At 48.2% G+C, this 21,807-nt stretch overlaps 1 protein-coding gene across 10 annotated transcripts in view; it reads left to right on the plus strand.

Moving 5' to 3' along the window:
* SPECC1 (sperm antigen with calponin homology and coiled-coil domains 1) overlaps positions 1–21,249 on the plus strand; it is a 206,640-nt gene extending 185,391 nt beyond the window's left edge. For 6 of the 10 annotated variants that reach the window (XM_086358622.1, XM_086358624.1, XM_086358623.1 and 3 more), the window contains 3 exons: positions 5,039–5,155; positions 10,242–10,301; positions 18,180–21,249. In XM_086358622.1, coding sequence (XP_086214748.1) covers positions 5,039–5,155; positions 10,242–10,301; positions 18,180–18,269 — 267 coding nt within the window. In that variant the 3' untranslated portion in view covers positions 18,270–21,249. The remainder of the gene's footprint in view (positions 1–5,038; positions 5,156–10,241; positions 10,302–18,179) is intronic. The other 4 variants (XM_086358626.1, XM_086358631.1, XM_086358625.1 and 1 more) reach the window with 3 other exon arrangements.
* The last annotated feature ends 558 nt before the right edge of the window (positions 21,250–21,807 follow it).

Here is a 21,807-nt window from a genome sequence, read left to right on the forward strand (position 1 = left end):
CTTACTGTGTGTACGCAAGTATCTTTTTTTTTAATGTGTGTCACACAGAAACTTAACTTTATGTAGCCAGTTCTTTTATACTCTTTGCATTTTGTGCCTTGGATGGCTCTGTTTCCCCAGGATGATAAACCTGTTCATCTGTATCCTCATGTTTGATGTTGGCTTATAAATCTAGCCATCGGATTAAATATACTTATCTCCAGGCAGCTGATCCCCGAGAGAAGGGACATTCATGAGGTGATCCATGGTCACAGCTCTCTGTGGGGAAGTTTCTGTCATGGTGCAGAGCTGGTGTTGGGTGGGGAGGGGTCACAGCCGCCCTCCCGAGATGAGGACACACTGATCGGAGTGGGCACCCGAGACACCAACCTTCAGTGAGATGGGGCCTCAGAAAGGAAGGGTGTACAGAGAGTGTCCGGTGGTCCACAGGCGGGTCTGCGTAAGTCCATGGCCAAGGACTGCACATGTGCAGGGCCAGGCCACTTGAGGGTCACCGGGTAGCCTGGGATTGGATTGGCTCCTGGAATGGGAGGCGTGGGTAGGTGCAGACGTGCGTCCAGGCAGGGATCGAGGTCACGTTCAGAGAGGGCGTGCAGGCCGCCTTTGTGGTGATTTCCCCTCCCCTCCCCTTGCATGTGCACATGCTCTTCTGTACTTTTCTCACCAGATCTTCAAAGGAAGCTCTGTCTCCCCAGGGCTCTTCCTACCCAAGCTGCGCCTTGCTGAGGAATGAGCTACTTTTATCCTCAATGATCTATAAATTGTTACACGCCCCCCTCCCCCCTCCAAAAAAAAATCTCAGCCTGATTCTCCAGCTGTGACAATAAGACATCTTCGAGAAAGGCCCAGGAAGCCCCAGGGCGACGGTGCTAAGGCCGCCCGGCGCCCAGGACAGCTGATCCCTGAAGCAGGGGACTGACGGCGATTTCTAAACGGTCTGCCGTCTCCTTCCCAGAAACTTTCTTTTTTTTTTTTTTTTTTAACTTTTTAAGAATCTTGTGCATTTAGTGCACACAGAGTCGATCCATTCGTTGAAATCCATTGGAACAGCCTACAGAGACCCTGAGGGATGATGGAGTTTCAGTGGGAACAGGTCACAGCCATGTCCTTGGTGGGTGCGTGCTCTGCAGAGCAGTTCATGTTTTCACCAGATGTCAGCATTTCCAGGCAACAGAAGGCAAATGAAATGAACCTTCTAGAAGCAAATGCTGTGGTTGTTGGGTTTGCTCTGCTCTGTCAGCCGTGTTGTTTGCGAGCTGCATCCCCACTCACCCTCCTGGAACTTATCTACAACCTCAGCCTCTCTGATCATGTTCTCAGATGTTCACCAGTGTTGTTTTAGCTTCTTCTGTGCACGTCGGTTTGTGTGTGTCTCAAATGACTTCTGCGGCCCTAGGTTCAGAAATCTGTTATCTTACAAAATTTTCTCCTAAGCACTCCTTTTTGGAGATGCTCAGAATGTTACCTTTTTTATATCTGAGCCTTCCTCTCCCTGGAACTTTCTCTCACTTGGGAATGTCTCTGAAGTATTTATAGCCCAGAGAAAGTTGAGGGTAATTTGCAATGAGTAATTACCATTCCCCTTGGGGAAATAGTCAGCAAGTTTCTTTTTGGTTGTAGCTCTGCTTTTCCCCCAGTAAATCGATGTAAATTCCAAAATGCTGACATTCTTTTGGACAGCCATGGTTCAGCCCCTTAAGAAGATCAGGGTCCCTGTTTGTCTTCCCTTTCTCCTTCTTAATCAGTCCTCTTCCCTGACTGCCCCCCTCCCTCACCCACCCCTCTTCCTGCTCATCTCCCTCCCCGGCCTCCCTTCGTTTCTTTCCTCTTTATTGATGTAGCTCTTATTGCACGTACATGTGTACAGCTCAGTGAATTTTCATGAAGCACATACATCCATGTCACCAGCATCCAGTTCTGGACACACAGCCTCCCGACATGCTCCCTTCCATCTACTGACTTGCAGTCAAGGCTAACAGTGATCTCAGGCAGTTTTATTCGGGAATAACTCTACCATCTTGTAGAGTGCCTGGTTGGCTGATTCCCACTGCTCTGTACATTATTCTCTTGATGCGGCCCTAAGATTCAGTGGGATGGTCTCTGGGGAAAGGAAGGTACCGTATTTACACCCCTTGGGTGCCATGTTCTTGTCCTTGGTCAGTGCAGCTGTGAGCACTGAGTATTGATGCCCACAGGCTACACAGGCCTCACCCACACCAAGGCCCAGCTGATGCTGACGGTCCCCAGCTGAGGAAAAGGCTTTTCATCCGTCCTAGGGTGGGGCCTGGAGTCAGGACTCGCCTTGTTCCTTGGCTCAGCCACCGGGCCCAGGACACTGTCTTCTCTCTGCCCTCACCTAGCAGCCCGTTCCTGCCCAGGAGTACCTGCTGCCTACCCTATCTACAAGCCTTCTGCACAGTTCACTCTTCAGGGCCTCTGGGAAGACTCTTCCGCCACTCCCTGCTCAGCAAGGCCATCCCCATGCATCCTCCATGTCCCCTGCGCCCACTCTGTCCGCTGACCAGAAACTCGAGGAGTACTTGGCTACGGTGATCTGCAGACTGGTCCACAGTTGAACAGGATTCAAGTGAGAGACCTCAGAGAGCATTGGTCAGCTCACCCCTTTGGTGTGATTCTTGTGAAAAACACGAGCATATCAAGCTGTGCCATTCTCAGCTCACCTTTTTCTCATCCAGATGTATCTTGGGGAGTAGTAAGGAAGCCCTTGGGGGTCACAGCCACAGGGTGACCATTGGAACCCAGTGCCTCTGCCCTCTGACTCCCACCTCTGACCTGAGGGACCAAGATGCACACATGTGCTTTGTTGTCCGCCAGCGGTGCTGAGGGGAGATAGTTGATACTCTCATTGTTCACATAGAACCAAGGACAGTTTCGGTGGCATTGAGGAAACTAGAGCTGTTGTTTCCCCCCCAGAGAAGTGAAGGGTAAGATTTTATTTGAGCGCGTCATGTTCTTGGAATGAATGTAATCTTGACAGGTCACAGCTGGATGCCCTCCATCTCTGCCGGAGACAGAACAATTCTAAGACCTAGGAACTTCCCTGGTTGTCCAGTGGTTACGAACCTGCCTTCCAGTGCAGGGGACACAGGTTCGATCCCTGGTCCAGGAAGATCCCACATGCTGCAGAGCAACTAAGCACTCTAGGGCCTGAGCTGGAGCCCTTTTCTGAGCTCTGCAACAAGAAGACTACCACAACAAGAAGCTTGTGCACTGAAGCTAGAGAAAGCCCTTGCGCAGCAATGAAGACCCAGTGCAGCCAAATAAATAATAATAATAAATTTTCTTAAAAAAAAATTAAAAGACAAAAACAAAGTCTGTAAACTGGGAAATAAGTGACACAAAAGACAAGCCCTTCCTGACCCACATGTTGGATCTGGTGAGCCAGCTGGATTTAGGATTTACATAATTCCTTGTTTTAAAAGCTGCCTCCTTGGTCTGAGGCAGTGTTTAAGTCCTGCTGCTGAAGTGTGAGGGTCCATGTGTGTCTCATGATGCCTGATGGCCAGAGAGTGGCCGTCCATCCGGAAGTGACTTGGCTTCTGATCTATCCTGAGGGCCTGAGTCATTCTGATTAACTCTTCACTCCTGGCTTTGGTGGCACCAGATTTTTACCCTCCACCCTGGCTCAATAAATGAGGATGTTTGCACTTTAGATCAAAAGTTGTTTCTAAGTGGTGTTCAGTGAGCTGAAACAGAGGGCAGCATCTCAGTTTGTTAGGTGGTGGCATTGTCCCCCTTCCGGGTCCCCTTTGGCCTCTCAAATGCCTCTGAAGATAGTATAGATGGAGAAAAATGATGTTTTGTGTCATAAATGGTATAACAGTGCAGTGTAAAAAAATGTTTTCATGTTTCAGAAAAAGAAAGATCTACCAAGTGTTAAAGGCTTTTGGTGTAAAGTGAATTTATACAGGAAGGAAGTCAGGGAGGGAGGGAGAAAAGGGAAGGAGGAAGGAAACCCAACAAGAGGATGGGGGCAGTGGCCAGCGGGTGGAGCTGGACCAGCAGGGTTTGGTTTCACTTCAGCTTTCTTACCTGTCAGATGGGCATGACGCTGCTTACTTACGGGTGTGGGTGTCCTGGGAATTAAATGAGAAAATGCACAGTGACAGGCACCGTGTAGACACTCCGCCAACCGTCCTCCCTTCTCACCCCTCAAGTCCGGAAACCCTCCGCTCTTGCTAATGCCTGGTTTCTCTGCAGCTGCCCCGCCTCCCAGGGTCTCCCAGCCCAGCATCAGGTTTGAAAGCTGAAACTGAGTGAACTGGATGGGTCGTGGCCACCCACTCCAGCTCTTCCTTCTGCTTTTTTCATGCGCAAGCCTCTTCAGAAGGCATAAAATCAAAGTGCCTTCATTTCCAGCACAGCCCCCAAGTCCCATCAGGTAGCTGCAGGGTCGTCACAGAGACTTTTGAGACAAGAGATCCAGATGATCTGCTTCTCGGGGGTCCAGCCTGAGCACAGACAGACCTTGCAGCCGGGCCTCTCAGACTTGTATGTCACACTAGTGCCTGTCTGAGAGCTTAAGGACACACTGCTTAAGGTGGCTCTCTGAGGGGAAGTCCCCGGGTCTTCCCTAGGAGATGGTGGTGATGATGGTGATGGAGACGGTGATGTGATGATGGTGGTGGTAGTGATGGTGATGATGACGGTGGTGGTGGTGATGGTGGTGATTCTTCTTTGGCCAAATAAGGCTGGGAGGTACTAGGATGTACAAAGCTAACCAAGTGGTTAATCTGAGAATACAGTGTCTGAGAACCTTTGACCTACCAGCAGGCCACCAGAAATTCCCCACTGTTTCTCACTCCAGAGTCTTTTTTTGTGCATTTCTGTGAATGGATTTGGGCAACACCAGGCCACCATTCCTGGCAGCAAAATTATTAATGAATGTACTCCCAGCAGACGTGGGTAGTATCTGGTCTCATCTTCCAGCAAACCCAGAGATGCACACATGCATCGCAGCATAGCCCTGTTTAGTCATGACTCAGCAGTCTGGTGATTAATGCCACTCTCCCCACAGAACATTGATATCACCAATTTCAGCAGCAGCTGGAGTGATGGCTTGGCCTTTTGTGCTCTCCTCCACACCTACCTGCCCGCCCACATCCCATACCAGGAGCTGAACAGCCAGGAGAAAGTAAGTCCTGCATCCCCACCCCGGTCACTCTCCAGAACACAGGGGAATTTCTCACACCGTTGATACATCCCAGGGAGTGTGGGGTTTGTGGACTTGAAGAGGAAACTGGGGTAAGATTCCAGCACAGATCACAACGGAGGGCAGCTCCCACCCTCAGTAATGTCCTCAACTTCCCTTGTTACCTAGGAAAATGCAGCAGAGACCAGTTGACTGTGTCTGCTGAGAACTTCCTATCACCCAGTTTTCAGAGGAGGCCTTCATGGTTTCAAGAGCTTAGGCCAGCATTTTCAAAATCTTTTCCAAAGAACCAGAAATCCCTGGCTCAGATAAACTGGGGAAGCTATCTATCATAGCACACTTCTGGAGATTCTTGATGCCATAAATACTCTAGGAAGTCCTTCATTAGAGAAACCTGTGTGACTCATTTTAGGCCAGTGTACATCAGAGCCACAAAACCTTTTTAACGTTTAATATAATCACCCATAACAGGAGTTGGCAGACTTCCCCTGTTGGGGGTCAGTGGTAGGCTTTGTTGGTCTGTGGTCTTTGTCAAAGCTACTCAGCTCTCCCATCAAAGCACCCAAGTGGCCATAGATGTTTGTCAATAATAGGCTTGCTGTGTTCTAATAAAACTTTATTAGCAAAAACAGGCTGAGGGCTGAGTTTGGCCTGTGGGCTTTGATTTAGCAAACCCTGCCCAAGAACATCCTTAAAATCATATTCCACAGAGTTATTCCAGGAAACACTGTCCCTGGCCCTGGACTCATTTACTCAACAGATGTTTCTTGGTAGCTGTCATGCCCAGTAATAAAGGCAGCAGTGGTGGTGTAGACAGGTCCTTTGTCCTTGGGAGGTGGGTGGTCAGCAAACAAGTGAGTAAACTTGTAACAAGTAGCACTGTAAGTAAATAACTGTAAACTATGACTTCCCTGGTGGCTAAGACGGTAAAGCATCTGTCTACAATGCAGAAGACCTGGGTTCAATCCCTGGGTTGGGAAGATTCCCTGGAGAAGGAAATGGCAACCCACTCCAGTACCCTTGTCTAGAAAATCCCATGGATGGAGGAGCCTGGTGTCCATGGGGTTGCAAAGAGTCGGACACGACTGAGCGACTTCACTCACTCACTCATGGAAGACCATGAGAGAAGCATAGGGTGTGGGGTGAACACGGGGACCTAACTTTCACCAGGAAGGTTGTGGACGTCTCTGAGGTGGAATTCCAGTGAAGAGCCCACATGAGGGAACCAGTGATGCACAGAGCCGGGGGGCCTTCCAGAGCCAGGGAGCATGCCAAAGGCACACCCAGGGGAGCAGAGACCAGAGACATGGGGAGGCCGGTGGGCCATATGAGGAAGTCCATAGGACAGGGTGTGGGGGAGGGGTCTGGAGCATGGGAGCGTCTGTCCCCTTGGAGTCTGTGGTGTGCCACCCTCCCAGCACATGGATGCTTCACTAAAACCCATCCTTTGGGGTTTTACTGGCAGCTTCATTATACAGACATAACTAATTAAATCATTGGTCACTGGTGACTGGTTCAGCCTCCAGCCCCTCCCCGCTCCCTGCAGGTCAAGGGGTGGGACTGAATGTTATAACCTCTAATCCCACACTGTCTTTCCAGGGGTTTTCAAAAATTGAGTTATTAACATACACCCAGGTGTTGTTGGAAAGGGTTTGTTATGAGTAACAAAAGACACCTGTTTTGGAACTTCCCTGGCAGTCCAGTGGCTAGAACTCTGCACTCCCAATGCAGGGGACCCAGGCTCAATCCCTAGTCAGGGAACCAGATTCCACACGCTGCAATTCAGAGTTGGCATGCCTCCAGTAAAGACCCCACATGCTGCAACTGAGACCCAGCATAGCCAGATAAACAAACGAATAAAAACAAATATTATTACAAAAGATGCCTGCATGACTCCTACATCGAAAATTACAAAGGCTTTAGGAGCTCTGTGCAGGAACCAGGACAAAGACCAAAGGTGTATTTCTTATCATAAGTCAAACTTCACAGAGGCACCAAGAGAAGACAAGGAACAGGCCTTGAGGACTCCATCCTTGTTGCCAGGGCAGGGCAGAGTGGCCCAGCGAAGGTACCAGGTACCAGGAGGAGCAGCCACAAAGGAGACCAGCAGGGGCATGTGGGGTCCCAGGATCCACAAAGCCTTGGCACTGTCGACAAAAAAAAAATCCATCAGTCGATCAAGGAAGAAAAAGAAAATTTTTATTCAAACCAAACTGAGGCTTATAACCTTCTGAGGAAGCCTCTGAGGAAGCTTCCAGAACTGTTCTGCCTGTTAGAGGTCTAAGCACAGTCGTACAAGGTTTAGAGATAAGAGTGCTGTGCATCAAGGGATGTGACCGGTTTACACATTCCAGGGCTGCTAGTACAGAGTGAGCAGCAGGTCATGGGTCATCAGGGCCCAGGGAAGGTCAAGAAGGAAGGTTGTCTCCTAGGGGAGTCTGCTGGTGCCGGCAGAGTGTCGCTCCTCATGGTTGAGCAGGTATTGAATGTTTCTGCCGACGGGAAGGTTGGTTGAAGCCTGCTACAGATAGGTCCTCAGGGTGTGAAGTGTTTGACTGCAGCCATGGCACTTTGTCCTCCCATCAATGGACGTGTTGGAAAAGAATGGAAAGTGTTTGCTTTCACCCTTCAGATCATCTCATTGCTTCCAGATGACGGAAACCGCATCATGTCCCCTGGAGGCCGGTGATCCCTGAGATTCACGGCCAGCTGCCCAGATCTGGAAATGCACAGAACAGCCGAGCATCACAGCTTGGTCTCTCTGTTGTCCTCGAGATACGGGAGCGCATGGTTCCAGCATGCAGGTTGCCTTTCTTCTCCCTGCTCCTGGATGTTGTCCTGGGGAGGAGGCAGGTCAGGCTGTGAGATGCTGCAGGTTCATGAGGGGTGAAGGACTTAGCTCCAGGTGCATCCCTTGATGCACAGCCCTCTGTCTCAATATCCTGTACGACTGCTTTGACCTCTTACAGGCAGAACAGTTCTGGGAGCTTCCTCAGAGGCTGTTCCCGGGTTATAATCCTCAACTTGGCTTGAATCCTCAACTTGGTGTGGAGTTTTCATTCCAGATCGTGCAGCGTCACAGCCTCCCCTGATGACCGCTGGCCTCCTGCTTCCTAACTGCCCCATGTGGACGTGCTCTGGCTTTGGCCCCTGCACTGGGAGACCTTGTGTTCATGTTTGGGGAAAGAAACTCGTATCTCAGAGTTACCAATGAGGGTTCTCAGAACAATGTGTCAACACAGGCAAATCAAACCGGCACAGTTTAAAGCTGAGCACGTGTGTGAGACTCAGCCTGGGGGGGCTCTTGCTGGAGGAGAGAGGGAGAAATAGGGAAGGCTTCCTGGAAGGGATGACTTTGAAGTTGAGTTTCAAAGGGAAGGAGCTAATTTGAATGAAACGATGCCTTTGACCTTCAGGATGAGTGAAGTTCAGCCCTCCTCAGTTGGAGCCTGGGTCTGGGGAGCTCTCAGTGCAGTATATTTCTTGGGTTTTTTGGTGAACAGCAGACATTGAAAAGGGCACCAAGAGAGGCCTGTAATGTTTATATGCATGTTAAGTTACTTCAGTTATGTCCAACTCTGTGCAACCCTCTGGACTGTAGCCCGCCAGGCTCCTCTGTTTATGGGATTCTCCAGGCAAGGATACTGGAGTGTGTTGCCATGCCCTCCTCCAGGGTATCTTCCTGACCCAGAGATCGAACCCATGAATCTTGAATTTTTGGGCAGGTTCTTTTATCAGTAGTGCCACCTGTAAAAACCTATCAAAATCAGAATCTGAAAAGTCACTTTAGTACAAAGAGAATATCATGGATTATAAGCCATAGGAAGATAAGAAACCAGAAGTAGAGAAGGAGACACAGTTCTCCCAGCAAGAAAAGTCCCAGACAAGCAGAACTGAAAACAGACTTGAAGAAAGGCAAGGTCCAGGTCTGGAGCACACCGAAATGTGGTGTGGTTCTGAGCTGTTGGTTGTTACAAAGAGGAAAACCCTTTGGAAAGAATGTGTTGAGTGGCACAGCATCGGGACTCTGGAACCTGGGGCGAGGAATGTGATCCCAGCTGCTGTGCCAATACCCCTTGTTGTTTTCAGCCTTCAGAGTCGTCCTGTTAAGAGGGTGCCGGACACTTCAGTGTGGTTGAGGAGAAGGAAGCCAAATGTATCAGCTTGAGCAGTTCAGAACATAACTAGGTGGAGGAAAGGCAAGGGAAAGTCCTACTCATCACACCAAGTGAAGTCGGGAACTGTCATTCGTAACCGATGGGACAAGAAATGATGGTTTGAGGATACTGGTTAAAGTCACAAACATAACTAATAAGGGAGCGAACGTGAGCTGTGTGACTAGAATGAAGGGAAGAGAGAGGTGCATGATTCCTGAGTCATTTAACTTAGGAGGAAGTTAGAAGGTCATGCCTCTATTTTAGAAATCAAGAAAGTGGTGGGACTTCCCTGGTGGTCCAGTGGCTAAGATTCCAAGCTCCAAAAGCAGGGGTCCCCAGGCTCAATCCCTGGTCAGGGAACTAGATCCTACCTGCTGCGACTAAAGATCCCAAGTGCTGCAACTAAGCCAAATAAATAAATATTTAGAAGGAAGGAAGAAACAGTGATGTCAGCAGGTACAGAGAAATGAAGGAAGTCGCTGAAATTAAAGAGAGAAGTGAAAAATCATTCTCCCAAGGTCCAGGATTGAGGCAAGGAAGTCTTTCATGTGATTATATTTAACTATGTGTACATATTACTTTGATAATTTTTGATACAGCACCATGATTAAACAAATTGATATACAACAGAATGTGTATGTCCTAAATATTGACAAAGTGAAAAATAACTAACAAAAATGTATCTTTGATGGTCAGGAATCAATCAATAATGTTATTTTTTAGTGACAGTGGTAATCTGTTAATCTTCTTTTTTCCCCCTTAAACTGAGACCACTGTCTGCATACTTGACTTCAACACTAGTGTTTTATAAATAGTAGATAATCTATATGGGAGTGTCAGTTGGTGTTTATTGCTAACAAAAGCTATATATTCTTGGCTGATAATTTCATTCTGTTTGACTTTTAACCTAGAAAAGAAATCTCTTGTTGGCATTTGAAGCAGCTGAAAGTGTAGGCATCAAACCCAGCCTGGTGAGTGTCCCCCTTTGTATCCATGTGATACTTTAATCCCATGAGAAAGAACTTTATGCCATCTACTAAATAATCTTCACAGCAATGAAGTCCATTACTCATGATTCCTGATATAAAAGTGTACAGTTGGTCTGACCACATGTGATTTAGAGTGTTTTCAGTGAAGATTTCGCTGTGCATAAATTTCAGTTCTAGACTGAATTATCATTAAAGCCCTGGAAATATGAATACGATGTAATTTTTAAAATATCAATACACAGCCAATCTCTGAAGAAGGAACGGGAAATAACTAGATGCCAGAAATTAAAAGAGGAGTGAAGACCAGAGTCCTGAGGCATGTGCTGGACTCTGGCCACCCCAGGGTGGGACTGGGGCAGTGGGAAAGGGCCTCCAATGTGTGTAGGCTGTGGTTTGTGCTCATGAAGGGGCAGGAGACCTGGCACTGAGCTCCTGTAACCAGAGCATTGGGCCTGAGACCCCTGGACAGAACCAAGGCTCCCCAAACGCTAATCTTCTTAGTGAAGGGGAGATAAAAATTGCTACCTGCCAGTCCAGGGAGGTGATAAGGAAGCTCAGTCTCTACCTTGGATTTCTTTGTGGCCAAAACCCACAAAATCTCTTGGAGGGAAGGAAGGAAAAGCTGGGCCAGATGAGGTTTTGAGTCCAAATTTATAAGATCTGCTGCAAGCAGTGACCAGTTTATAGTGTCTCTGCTGCCAGAAGCTCTGTGGCCTGGAGTACAGAGGCTACTGAAAATACACTCACAATTCAAAATTACAAAGCAGTCGGGAAAATGATCTACTTGACAATAGGACCTGCTGTACAGTACAGGGGACTGTACTTAGTATTCTGTGATAACCTATATGTGAAAAGACTTGAAAAAGAATGACTATATGTGCATGTATAACTGAATCACTTTGCTGTACACTTGAAACTAACACAACATTGTAAATTAACTAGACTCCAATAAAATTTAAACAAAGAAAAGAAAATTATCTAGTCAGCAGGCACCACGAACAATAGGACCATCTACCAGAATTTGAGATAATAAAACAATAAGAAAGAGACCTCAAAAGACTATGTTTAAACATGTTGGAGATCAGAGAAGGAATAAAAATCATAAGGAAGGAACATGGTTTTATTTTCTTTTTTAAGATTCTGAAAAAAGCCAAGTAGAAATTTAAAATTTGAAAGTAAAAACCACAGCTGGATTGAAACCTGATTGGATACAGCAGAAAAGAGAACTGCTGAACCAGAAAATACATCACAGGAAATTACCCAGGACATATAACAGAGATTTTAAGATGAAAATGTGATAGGGGTTTTATTAATAGGTTTTCAACTTTAAGAAATGGAAAACCCAACTAACGGTTGCTTCAACCATAAAGATTTTTTTTTGTAGTTTCAGGAATGGTTCACTGCTTAATGTAATCAAGGCCCACAGAGTGTCTTTACTTTCTTGGTTCTTTGTCCTCTTATTTGTCTCTCTATAGCTGAACATGGCTGCCAAGCTCCATACATCACTCCCATCTGTAGGGCCAAAAGTGGGGAGGAAGGGGTACAGTGAGTGCCTGACATCCCCCTCTTTGATAAGGAAACCAAAAGGCTTCCGAGAGGCCCTCCATCTCTGTGGCAGTTCTCTGTTGCGTGGCCACCCCAGCTGCAAAGGGATTTGAGAGGGCAAACATACAACGTTTCTCATCCTCTTTAGTGGGACGCCTGCAAAGGAAACAGAGGTTGGGACCAACTGATAGTGTCTGTCACAAAGCTTAAGAGGCATGGAAGATAAAATCAGACCGTGTCCAACTCCCATGGCCAGTGGGAATTCCAGAAGTAGAGGAAAGAAAACATGGAGAGAGAATATTTGAAAAAGTGGCGCCTGAAATTTTTCCACAATGATGAAAGACCACAGATTCTTAATGGAATCTCAAACAGGATAAATAATACAAAACATCCATCCAGACACATTGTAACGTAATTGCAGAAAAAGCAAAGTGATCATCTACAAATAATTTGCACTAACCAATAATAAAAGAAACCTAGTAGAAAACTTGGAGAAGTCAATGGCACCCCACTCCAGTACTCTTGCCTGGAAAATCCCACGGACAGAGGAGCCTGGTAGGCTGCAGTCCATGGGGTCGCTAAGAGTCGGACACAACTGAGCGACTTCACTTTCACTTTTCACTTTCATGCATTGGAGAAGGAAATGGCAACCCACTCCAGTGTTCTTGCCTGGAGAATCCCAGGGACTGGGGAGCCTGGTGGGCTGCTGTCTATGGGGTCGCACAGAGTTGGACACGACTGAAGCAACTCAGCAGCAGCAGCAGTAGAAAACTATCAAAGTCTGGAATAGGCAACTCACAAAGGGCCAATAAACGTTTAAAAACATGTTCAGTGATTAGGAAAATCTCAGCTGCAGTACAGTGAGAGATATACTTGTGTAACCCTCAGAGGGTGAAATGAAAAGGGAAAAAGACCAGGGGCTTCCCTGGTGGCTCATCGGTAAAGAATCCACCTGCCAATGCAGGAGACATCGGCTTGATTCCTAGGCCAGGAAGATTCCAGTACTGTGGGACAGCTAAGCCCATGCACCACAGTAACCTCAGCTACTGAGGCCCACACTCCCTCGAGCCCATACTCCAGAGCAAGAGAGGCCGCTACAATGAGAAGCCTGCTTATGGCAACGAAAAGGAGCGCTTACTCACCACTAGAGAAGAGCCCGCATGACAACGAAGACCCAGCACAGCCCAAAATAAAAAATAAATAAAATTTTGGGGGAAAAAAGGAAAAAGACAACTATCGTAGGAATTTTAATACTATAGTTATAACAGTGTTATCCTAACATGTTTGACAGAATGGACAGTTTTTAAAATATATACATAAGTATATTTCTTCAAATAGTAAATGTAACTATTTCTCCAAAACGCACAGAGAAAGAACTAGAACTTTAGCCATTAAAGAAGTGCAATTCATTGTTTTAAATATAGTCACACACACACATAAACAAAAAAATACGAGTCCGCCCAAATTCCACTGAACCTTTGAGAAACAGATGTCCCTATTGTGCAAACTCGAGTCTAGAGAATTTAAAAAGAAGTGGGGGGACTTAATGTCTGGCGAGGATGGAGTAGCAGGAACCTGATTTATCTTCTGAAACACTAAACAGCCAGGGAGTTGTCGTTGTTCAGTCCCTAAGTTATGTCGGACTCTTTTAAACCCCATGGACTGCAGCACATCAGGCCCCTTTACCCTCCACAGTCTCTGAGAGCTTGCTCAGATTCATGTCCACTGAGTCAGTGATCCCTTGCAACCGTCTCATCCTGTCATCCCCTTCTCCTTTTGCCCTCAATCTTTCCCAGCATCAGGGTCTTTTCCAATGACTCAGCCCTTTGCATCAGGTGGCCAAAGTATTGGAGCTTCAACTTCAGCTTTAGTCCTTCCAATGAATATTCAGGGTTGATTTCCTTTTGGAATGACTGGTTTAATCTCTTTGCTGTTCAGGGGACTCTTAAGAGTCTTCTCCAGCAGCACAAATCGAAAGCAGCTAACAAGTAGCCACAGATCATTTGCTTAAGGAAAGATATTGAATATAATGAGAACTTGTTGGAAGATGATATTCTACACAGAATATGGTTTTCTTTGTATGCTTGCGTGCTAAGTCACTTCAGTCGTGTCTGACTCTTTGTGACCTTGTAGACTGTACCCCGCCAAGCTCCTGTGTCCATGGGATTTCCCAGGCAAGAATACCGGACTGGGTTGCCATGCCCTTTTCCAGAGGATCTTCCCAACCCAGGGATCGAACCCCCGTCTCCTGTGTCACCTACATGGGCAGGCAGGTTCTTTACCACTAGAGCCACCTGGGACATGTTACTGTTAATATTTGCTTTTTTAAATTAATGTTTTTTCCTATTTTTTTGTCTCATGTACTACTGAAGTTAGTGAATGCTGGGAAGCAAATGAGATCATCTTGTTGAGCTAATCATCAGAGCCAGAGATTTTATTTGTACAGAAGTCTCTGAGGAGCTACTGACGAACATCATCGTGGATCTCACAAACATTTAGGAATGTTTGTGAGCAGTTTAACCAGTTCATGCCATCAAGAAAATAGAAGCTTCCTACATTATTAAGTTTACTTTTGTATCATGAGATGCAGTGAAAAATAATATATTTAATTACATGTGACATTTTAAAATTGCAACTAATCAGAATTGGCAGCAGTAACAATCCCAAGTCTTTGGTCAAGTTCTATTATTAGATTAGTCAGGAAAAAAATTCCCTTATATGTTTATATGCTAGCAAATATAGGCTTTTACATTTAGAGGATTAACAAGGATAAGAGTTTTTCCAAGTGAAAACACCACAGTGTTCCCCCGAGTTGAGAATGCATTTCTTCCCCGCCACGTTGGGAATGCATTTCTTCCTTGCCACAGTGTGAGACAGAAATTTCACCCACTGCATCAATCACAGGAAGGGTGGAGAGAGAAGAGGCGTGGCCTTGTTGCCGCTGCTGTCAGAGCAGCCAGAACGGGTGCCCTCCAAGGGTGGATGTGTTTGCACTGGTGAGGCAGACATGCCCATACCAGGCCGTGTGGTCTGTGAGGGTGTCACTTGCTTGCTGAGCCTGTGTGTCCCCCAGAATGGTCACTCCTCACACAGACTAAGGTCTTCAGGTCACCTAGGAAGGTAGGTCTTCACAGCTCAGGGTTTTATAGGGAGGTTAGAATGATTCCTTAGGTGAGGCTGAGCCTGCGCTGTCGCATAAACTTTATAGAGGCTACTCTGTACCAGGCACTTTCTGTGAGTTGAGTCATGGTCCCTCTCAGAAGTCCTATGACATAGATGCTCCTTACATGAGGAACACTGCAATTTCGTGGAAGGGCACATAGCTTGTGAGTAGCCAAGACAAGGGTCAAGGAGGCTATCTGACTCCAGAGCCCACATCTCACCCCTCCATGACCCTGCATCTGAGCAGCCATGCCAACCTGGGCTCTTAAAGCACAATTTACTCATAGTCTATCAAGCGCATATGTGTTATATTGTAATTTATCTGATTATAGGGCTTATCTCTGGGCCTCTCTGGTGGCTCAGACAGTGAAGAATCCACCTGCAACATGGGAGACCTGAGTTTGATCCCTGGGTTGGGCAGATCCCCTGGAGAAGGGCATGAGAACCCACTCCATTGTTCTTGCCTAGACTCCTGAGGGAAAGAAGCCCTATCTTTTTTTTTTTTCAATTACTTTTATTGCAATGAAATACACATAACTTGGCTTCCCTGGTGGTAAAGAATCTGCCTGCCAATGCAGGAGACATAAGAAATGAGGGTTCAGTCCCACTGTGGGAAGATCTCCTGGAGGAGGGCATGACGACCCACTCCAGTATTCTTGCCTGGGAAATCCCAGGACAGAGGAGCCTAGCAGGGTGCAGTCTATAGGGTCAAAAAGAGTCGGACACACTTAGCGACTAAACAACAACAACTATGAATAAATTTTATTGATTGATGGCTGTCCAGCCAGCCTTGCATTCCTGAGATGAACCCACTTGATCATGATTCAATTTGCTAATATTTATTAAGGATCATTGTGTTTACATTTTAGTGAGAAATTGGTATTCTTGTAATGTTTTTGTCCTGCTTTTGGTATCGAGGTAGTTCTAGCTTCACAGAATGAATGAGGAAGTGTCCCCTCCTCTTCTGTTTCCTGGAAGAGATTGCATAGAACTGGTATTATTTCTTCCTGGACTGTTTGATAGAATTAACCAGTGAAACCATCTGGGTCTGGTGTTTTCTTTTTTTGGAAGGTTTTTAGCTACTGAATCAAGTGTCTCACACTATCGGATTTTTATTGATCCAACATACCCTGTCTTCTCCTGAAAGGTGTTAACTGATTTCTTCATGCACTAAAATAGTTTAAAATTTAATTATTGTCGGGTTCAAGCATGTAGGACAGTCTGAGTAAAACTGTGAATATTGATCAGACTTCAGAATCCTCTCTGAGCAGGAAGACGTGTCCTTGTCCCCAGAGGGGGTTTGCCATCCCTCCAGCCTCTCAGGCCATCCCTGTCTTCTCAGAGCTCATCTGCCTCCCGAGAGCACGATTCCTTATCGCTTCTGTCTGTGTCATCATGTTAGCAACCCTCGTGTTATAAGAACTTCGGCTGTTTGTGCATCTGTCTGTGCACACAGAAGGAGGCTTTTCCTCCTTGTCTTCTGTGAATGCATTGTTTCTCTTTTCACATAGCTGTAGGTTCCTGTGTGGGGTGTTCCACGTGCTCCTTTTTCACCCTTCCCTCAGACCGATGATACGCTGATTTCTCAGCCTCACCAGGGAGAAAAATCAGTTAAATATATTTAGATGCTGAAACAGAAGCTAAGTGGCTGGTTCCAGGCCTCAGCCAGTTCTGTCCCTGCCCAGGAACAGATGTTCTGAGCTCAGCCTGCTTTTCCACTGTGTCTCTGCTTCCATCTTCATGCCAGGACCTTCCCTACTATTCTCTCATGACCACAGAAGAATCCGCAGTCAGCCCCAAGATGAATTGTTGAGTAGTGTGGTGACACAAATTTCAGGAAAGCCTGGCTGAGCAGTGGATGGAGCACCATCCTGCCGCTGTCAGTCCCCGGCCTCTGCCTGTGCTTGCATATGGTCAATGAAATGAGGGAAAATAAAACGTGACTGGTGACCCTTTTGCCACTGGTGACCCTCTGGTCAAATAGCTTTTAGCTGGTGTAGGGCTTTTGTGGCACAAGTAGCAGAAACAGTACTGCACAGATGCTCACTGCAAAGAAGTGACCACAGTCACACCCTGTGCTATTAGGATGGGACAGCTGTTCTCCTGGACAGTGTATGTCCGCTAAATGACGTAGCACAGCTGTGTGGGAAATTGAGTATAAAAAATGTTCAGTGACCAAGCACAGGGTACGCAGTGACAGTGTGGGAGGACATGGGTGTGTGTTCAAATGTAGCTGGGAGAAGTGGGAATCCTTTCGCAACAATGGAATCATAGTGACTCTTTTTGAAACTTTTGTTTTATTGATTGAAGTAGAGCCAATTTAGAATGTCCTATTAGTTTCTCCTGTATAACAGAGTGATTCAGTTACACGCACACACATTCTTTTCCATGTTCTTTCCCATTTTTGTTTATCCCAGGATACTGAATATAGTTCCCTGTGCTGCACAGCAGGACCTTGTTGTTTATCCATCCTGTATGTAACAGTTTACATCTGCTAATCCCAAACTCCCAGTCCTCTCTCCCCAACCCCTTGGCAACCACAAGTCTTCTCTATGTCTGTGAGTCTGTTTCACAGATAAATTCAGTTGTGTCATTTTTTAGATTCCACATATAAGTGATATCATATGCTATTTGCCTTTCTCTGTCTGATTTAGTGTAATAATCTCTAGTTGCATCCATGTTGCTACAAATGGCATTATTTCATTCTTTTTAATGGCTGAGTAATACTCCATTGTATATATGTAACACATCTTCTTTATCCATTGCTCTGTCGATGGACATTGAAGTTGTTTCCTTATCTTGGCTACTGTGATTAGTGCTGCCTAGACCATTGGGGTGATGTATATTTTTGAGTTAGAGTTTTATCCAGATATGTGCCCAGGAGTGGGATTGCTGGATCATGTGACAACTCTTAGTTTTTGTTCAGAACTTTTCTTTTTTCAGAACTTTCTTTTAATGCTCATTGTTAAAATATGAGAGGGGCAGGAGATCATGTCTAATGTTCCTAAAAGCATAGCATCTCCTGAATAAGCGGGAAGGAAAAGCTTTTCTTTTCCCCACTGAGCACCTTTAGCACTGGCTGGGTGTTGCCTGCACCTGCTAGCCATGAGGGAAGGTCCGGCGGCACCCAGTGACCTCTGCCCTCTCCCACAGGAGCTCAGTGAGTTGCTGCACACAGACCGGCCTGACTGGCAGAGCGTGATGCAGTATGTGGCCCAGATCTACAAGTACTTCGAGACGTAGGTCCTGCGTGTCCCACACCCACTGTGCGCCCTGGACGCACCTGGTCTGTGCTGTCAGCCGCCCACTGTCTGGATTTCCAAGGCAGGTTCCACGCAAGTCCGACACACAAACAAGAAACAGCGGGGTCCACCGCACCTACCCTGAACCCTGGCACATATGGACTGTAAGTTGGGGGTCATGCTCCCAGGGGCCCCCTTCTCCTGTGGGAGCCCTGCCATGTGTTCACTGGAGCTGCCCTGAGTCTCACGACAAACATCTAAACCCATCATCTTTCTACTAAGAATCCTGGCTTCTGCCTTCTAAAAATTCTGCACTTGCCAGTCCAGCCCCTCCAGAAACACCGAGCAGGACACAAAAGGACAAAGTCAGCTCTCGAGCAGCTCTGAGTCACGTGAGCCCTGCCTTTTGGGGACAGACTTGGTTCCCAGAGAGGATTTCACCACCGTTAGGTCTCCTGTCCCTTCATTCTCTGGGTGGGAGACCAAATGTTTGAGATGAAAGGAGCCCCTGGGTGTGTGCTCGGTGCCCCTGGGAGGGACAGGAAGGGGTGTGTCTGGGGCGTGGTCACACCAGGACTGGTGCTTGGCAGTGGACAGAAAGCCTCTGTGACCTCACCGGCTCCTTGCGTCCTGCACATGTTCATGCCCGTCCACACCCACATGCTTGCACACGCAAAACTTGACAAGAGTCCCTCAGACAGAAGGGACGGGCCTGTGTTGACCAAGGTCCTCCTGCTTTTGCACAAGCAGGCTGAAGATGTGTCTTTTGGGTGTGCTGGGCAGACAGCATCTCAGCTCTGGCTTTGGCTTAGTCCTTCCCCAGGCCTCTTAAATTTGCATGGACAGGAGGCCCGAGCGAGGCAGGGAGGGCTTGGGTACGACTGGATGAAGGGCATCGGCTTTCCCAGCACGTGCAGTCACCCCATGTGGCTGCAGAGCACCCCCACCCCAGAGCAGTCCCTCCCCTGGGTCGTGCAGGCATGGGTGCAGGTCATCACCTGGGCAAATACATGCACATTTCATGGCAAATGAGGCCCCCCTGGCCCAGGGGGCTCCCACAGCTGCTGGCATCAGTGCCCTCTGACCCAGGTCCATTGACACTCCCTGAGCCCAGGGCTGCCCACCCTGCCCAGTACACCCTATGAGCCCGGGGGGGCAGGCGGGCCCTTCTGCACACCCGGGCCCTGTTGATCCCTGTCCTGGGAGGTGTGAGCTCAGCCCCCCTGCCCAGTTGCCTTGGAGGAGACACTGGCCCCGCCAGGGTCCATCCGTCCCCCTCAGGCTGCAGAGGTGACCCACTGGGGTTCTTGTCTGGGGGCTCCCCGACAGCATACACCCCCTCACCTGCCCCGGCCTGGGGTCAGAATGTCAGGAAGGGACACCAGCGTCATGTTGTGTGTATTTTCAAAGTCCCTGAGAAGCGCTGGAAGGGGAGTCTGGTGACAGTAACCATGTGGGATGTCTTCATGTGGAAGGTGGAGCCACCTTCCTGGACAGTCTGCTGGAAGATACCCGGTGTCTCCTCCCAGGTGTCTGCCTCCTCCTCGCCCCCTGCTCCTGCCTTGCTCACCCCACAAGGGGGTGTCACACCCAAGAGGGGTTCGTTGGTGGCTGTGTTTACTCTGGGTTCGCTGCAGGCTCTGCGGGAGGGGTTGCCGATGCCTGGTGCTGCTCCTGGTGCCCTGTGGTTCCTGAGAGGGTCTAGGATCGGCTCCTGCGGCACTCTCTCGGTGGGGGGCTCACTTCAGGTTAAAAAGAAGAGAGGGGGCCATGTGCAGTTTATTTTTATAACTCGGAGAGGTTGCCCAATTCCCCTTGCTGCCCAGCGGGCAGGCTAGAGCACAGCATGCCTGTGTCCTGCCCGAGGGACCAGGTGGTGTAGGGCAGTGTGGCCCTGGGCATCCTGGTGTGGGGTCAGGTCTTCCAGTACTGAAGAGGCAGGGGGTCACCTCGGTCTGATTTTAATTGAGGAGCTCAGAGCACAAGTTGAGTGTGGAATGTTTTTAAAGTTGAGAACACATGGTGTTTACCATAAGCGCACCCCACCCTCCCCAGTTCCCTGTCCTGAGGTTTTCACAGGCCACTGTATCTATGTTTCTTCCCATCTTCCTCCACCCAGCACTTCGTCATTTAAAATTATTTGGTGGTTCTGCAGATCCTTTTTCCAAAAAAAATGCATTATTTTTATATGCAAGATAGACACAAAATGCAAGATCCCCAAGAGGGGCGGAGTTGTTTTAAGACACAAAGAGAAGCCCTTGGCTCTTTGTGTGCTGAGTTGTTTCCTGGCTGATGGTGGTGCCACAGCCCCTGCCCACTGGGCTGGCCATCTGGGAACCCACACCTCTCCTGGCCCGTCCCTCCTCACCTCAGAAACGACGGTGGTCTTTGGTTTTCGCTCTTCACTCAGCTGTTGTATAGCTTTTATTGAGACCACCCAAGGACCCCAGGGGACCCACACCTGGTGTCACGGTATCCGTGGGTCTCAGCCCCAGAATGGTGGGCTGCTATCCCAGCCCCCTGCTGTCCCCACCAAGGGACAGGCCCCTCTCTGTGCCCTGCCTGGGATGGAGGACTCGATCATCAGATACAAGCTCCTTTGCACACCCAGCCCCAGTCCTCCCCAGCCCAGAGCCCAAGGGCCATTTGAGAGGAAGTGAGAGTGGCATGCAGCAATGGACAGGACTCAGAAGCCCTTTTATAAAGGATATTTAATATCGTGGCCCCAGCTTCGTGGCAGGTTTCACTTTTCTGGCCAGGTTAAAGTTTGGCTGGGCCTACGCTGCCCTGAGCAGCTCTCTGACTGTAACCACACGAGCTGAGTGCAGTGGATGAATGCGGCCTCGTTTCTGCCAGGAGTGCAGAGTGCCAAGCGTGGTCCAGACACGACAGATGCGTGTGCAAATGTGGACATGACCAAGTATGACATATGACTCTGTAATATTTCTAATAAATATATTTTGTTTCTGTCTGATTGTGAATTTGTCCCAGCGACATTTATTGTTACTGTTTTCTCAAAATGCCAGACTTCCATTCAGTCCATTCCAAACTGGCACCTCCAGGCCCCTGTTCCTTGCTGGGCGTGGTCTCCACTGCAGCTGCCATGGGTCACCGGAGAGGTCTGGGCCCTGACTCCCCTCAGCCTCCTTCCCTGCATGGCCCCCTTGTGGAGCCCGCCCTCCAGGGCTACACAGGATGCTGTAGGCTGCATGGACAGGCCCGCCAGGGATGGGGAGCAAGCAGGAGGGGGTCATACCAAGACCGTGGGGGCAGGGTGAACATGAACTTGAATGGACATGGGCTGCTGCAGTGTTCTGACACCAGGATGCCATGCGAGCAATTCGTCAGGTGGTTTGTGGTCTTCAGGCACTTCTCGGAGGCCACTGTTCACAGATGTCTGGGGACCAGCCCAGCCCACAGGAGAGGAGAGAGGACACAGGAGGAGCCTCATGACTTCCTCCTCCTTTCAGGGAAGCCCCTGCCTCACTTCCCACCCTGACAGGTTCTGGCCTTTCCCTCCTGGGGGCCTCCCTCTTCCC

Source organism: Bos grunniens, chromosome 19 (assembly GCF_055505025.1).
Source record: "Bos grunniens cultivar Pamir isolate PY7600 chromosome 19, Bosgru_T2T1.0, whole genome shotgun sequence".
Classification (NCBI taxonomy): Eukaryota; Metazoa; Chordata; class Mammalia; order Artiodactyla; family Bovidae; genus Bos; species Bos grunniens.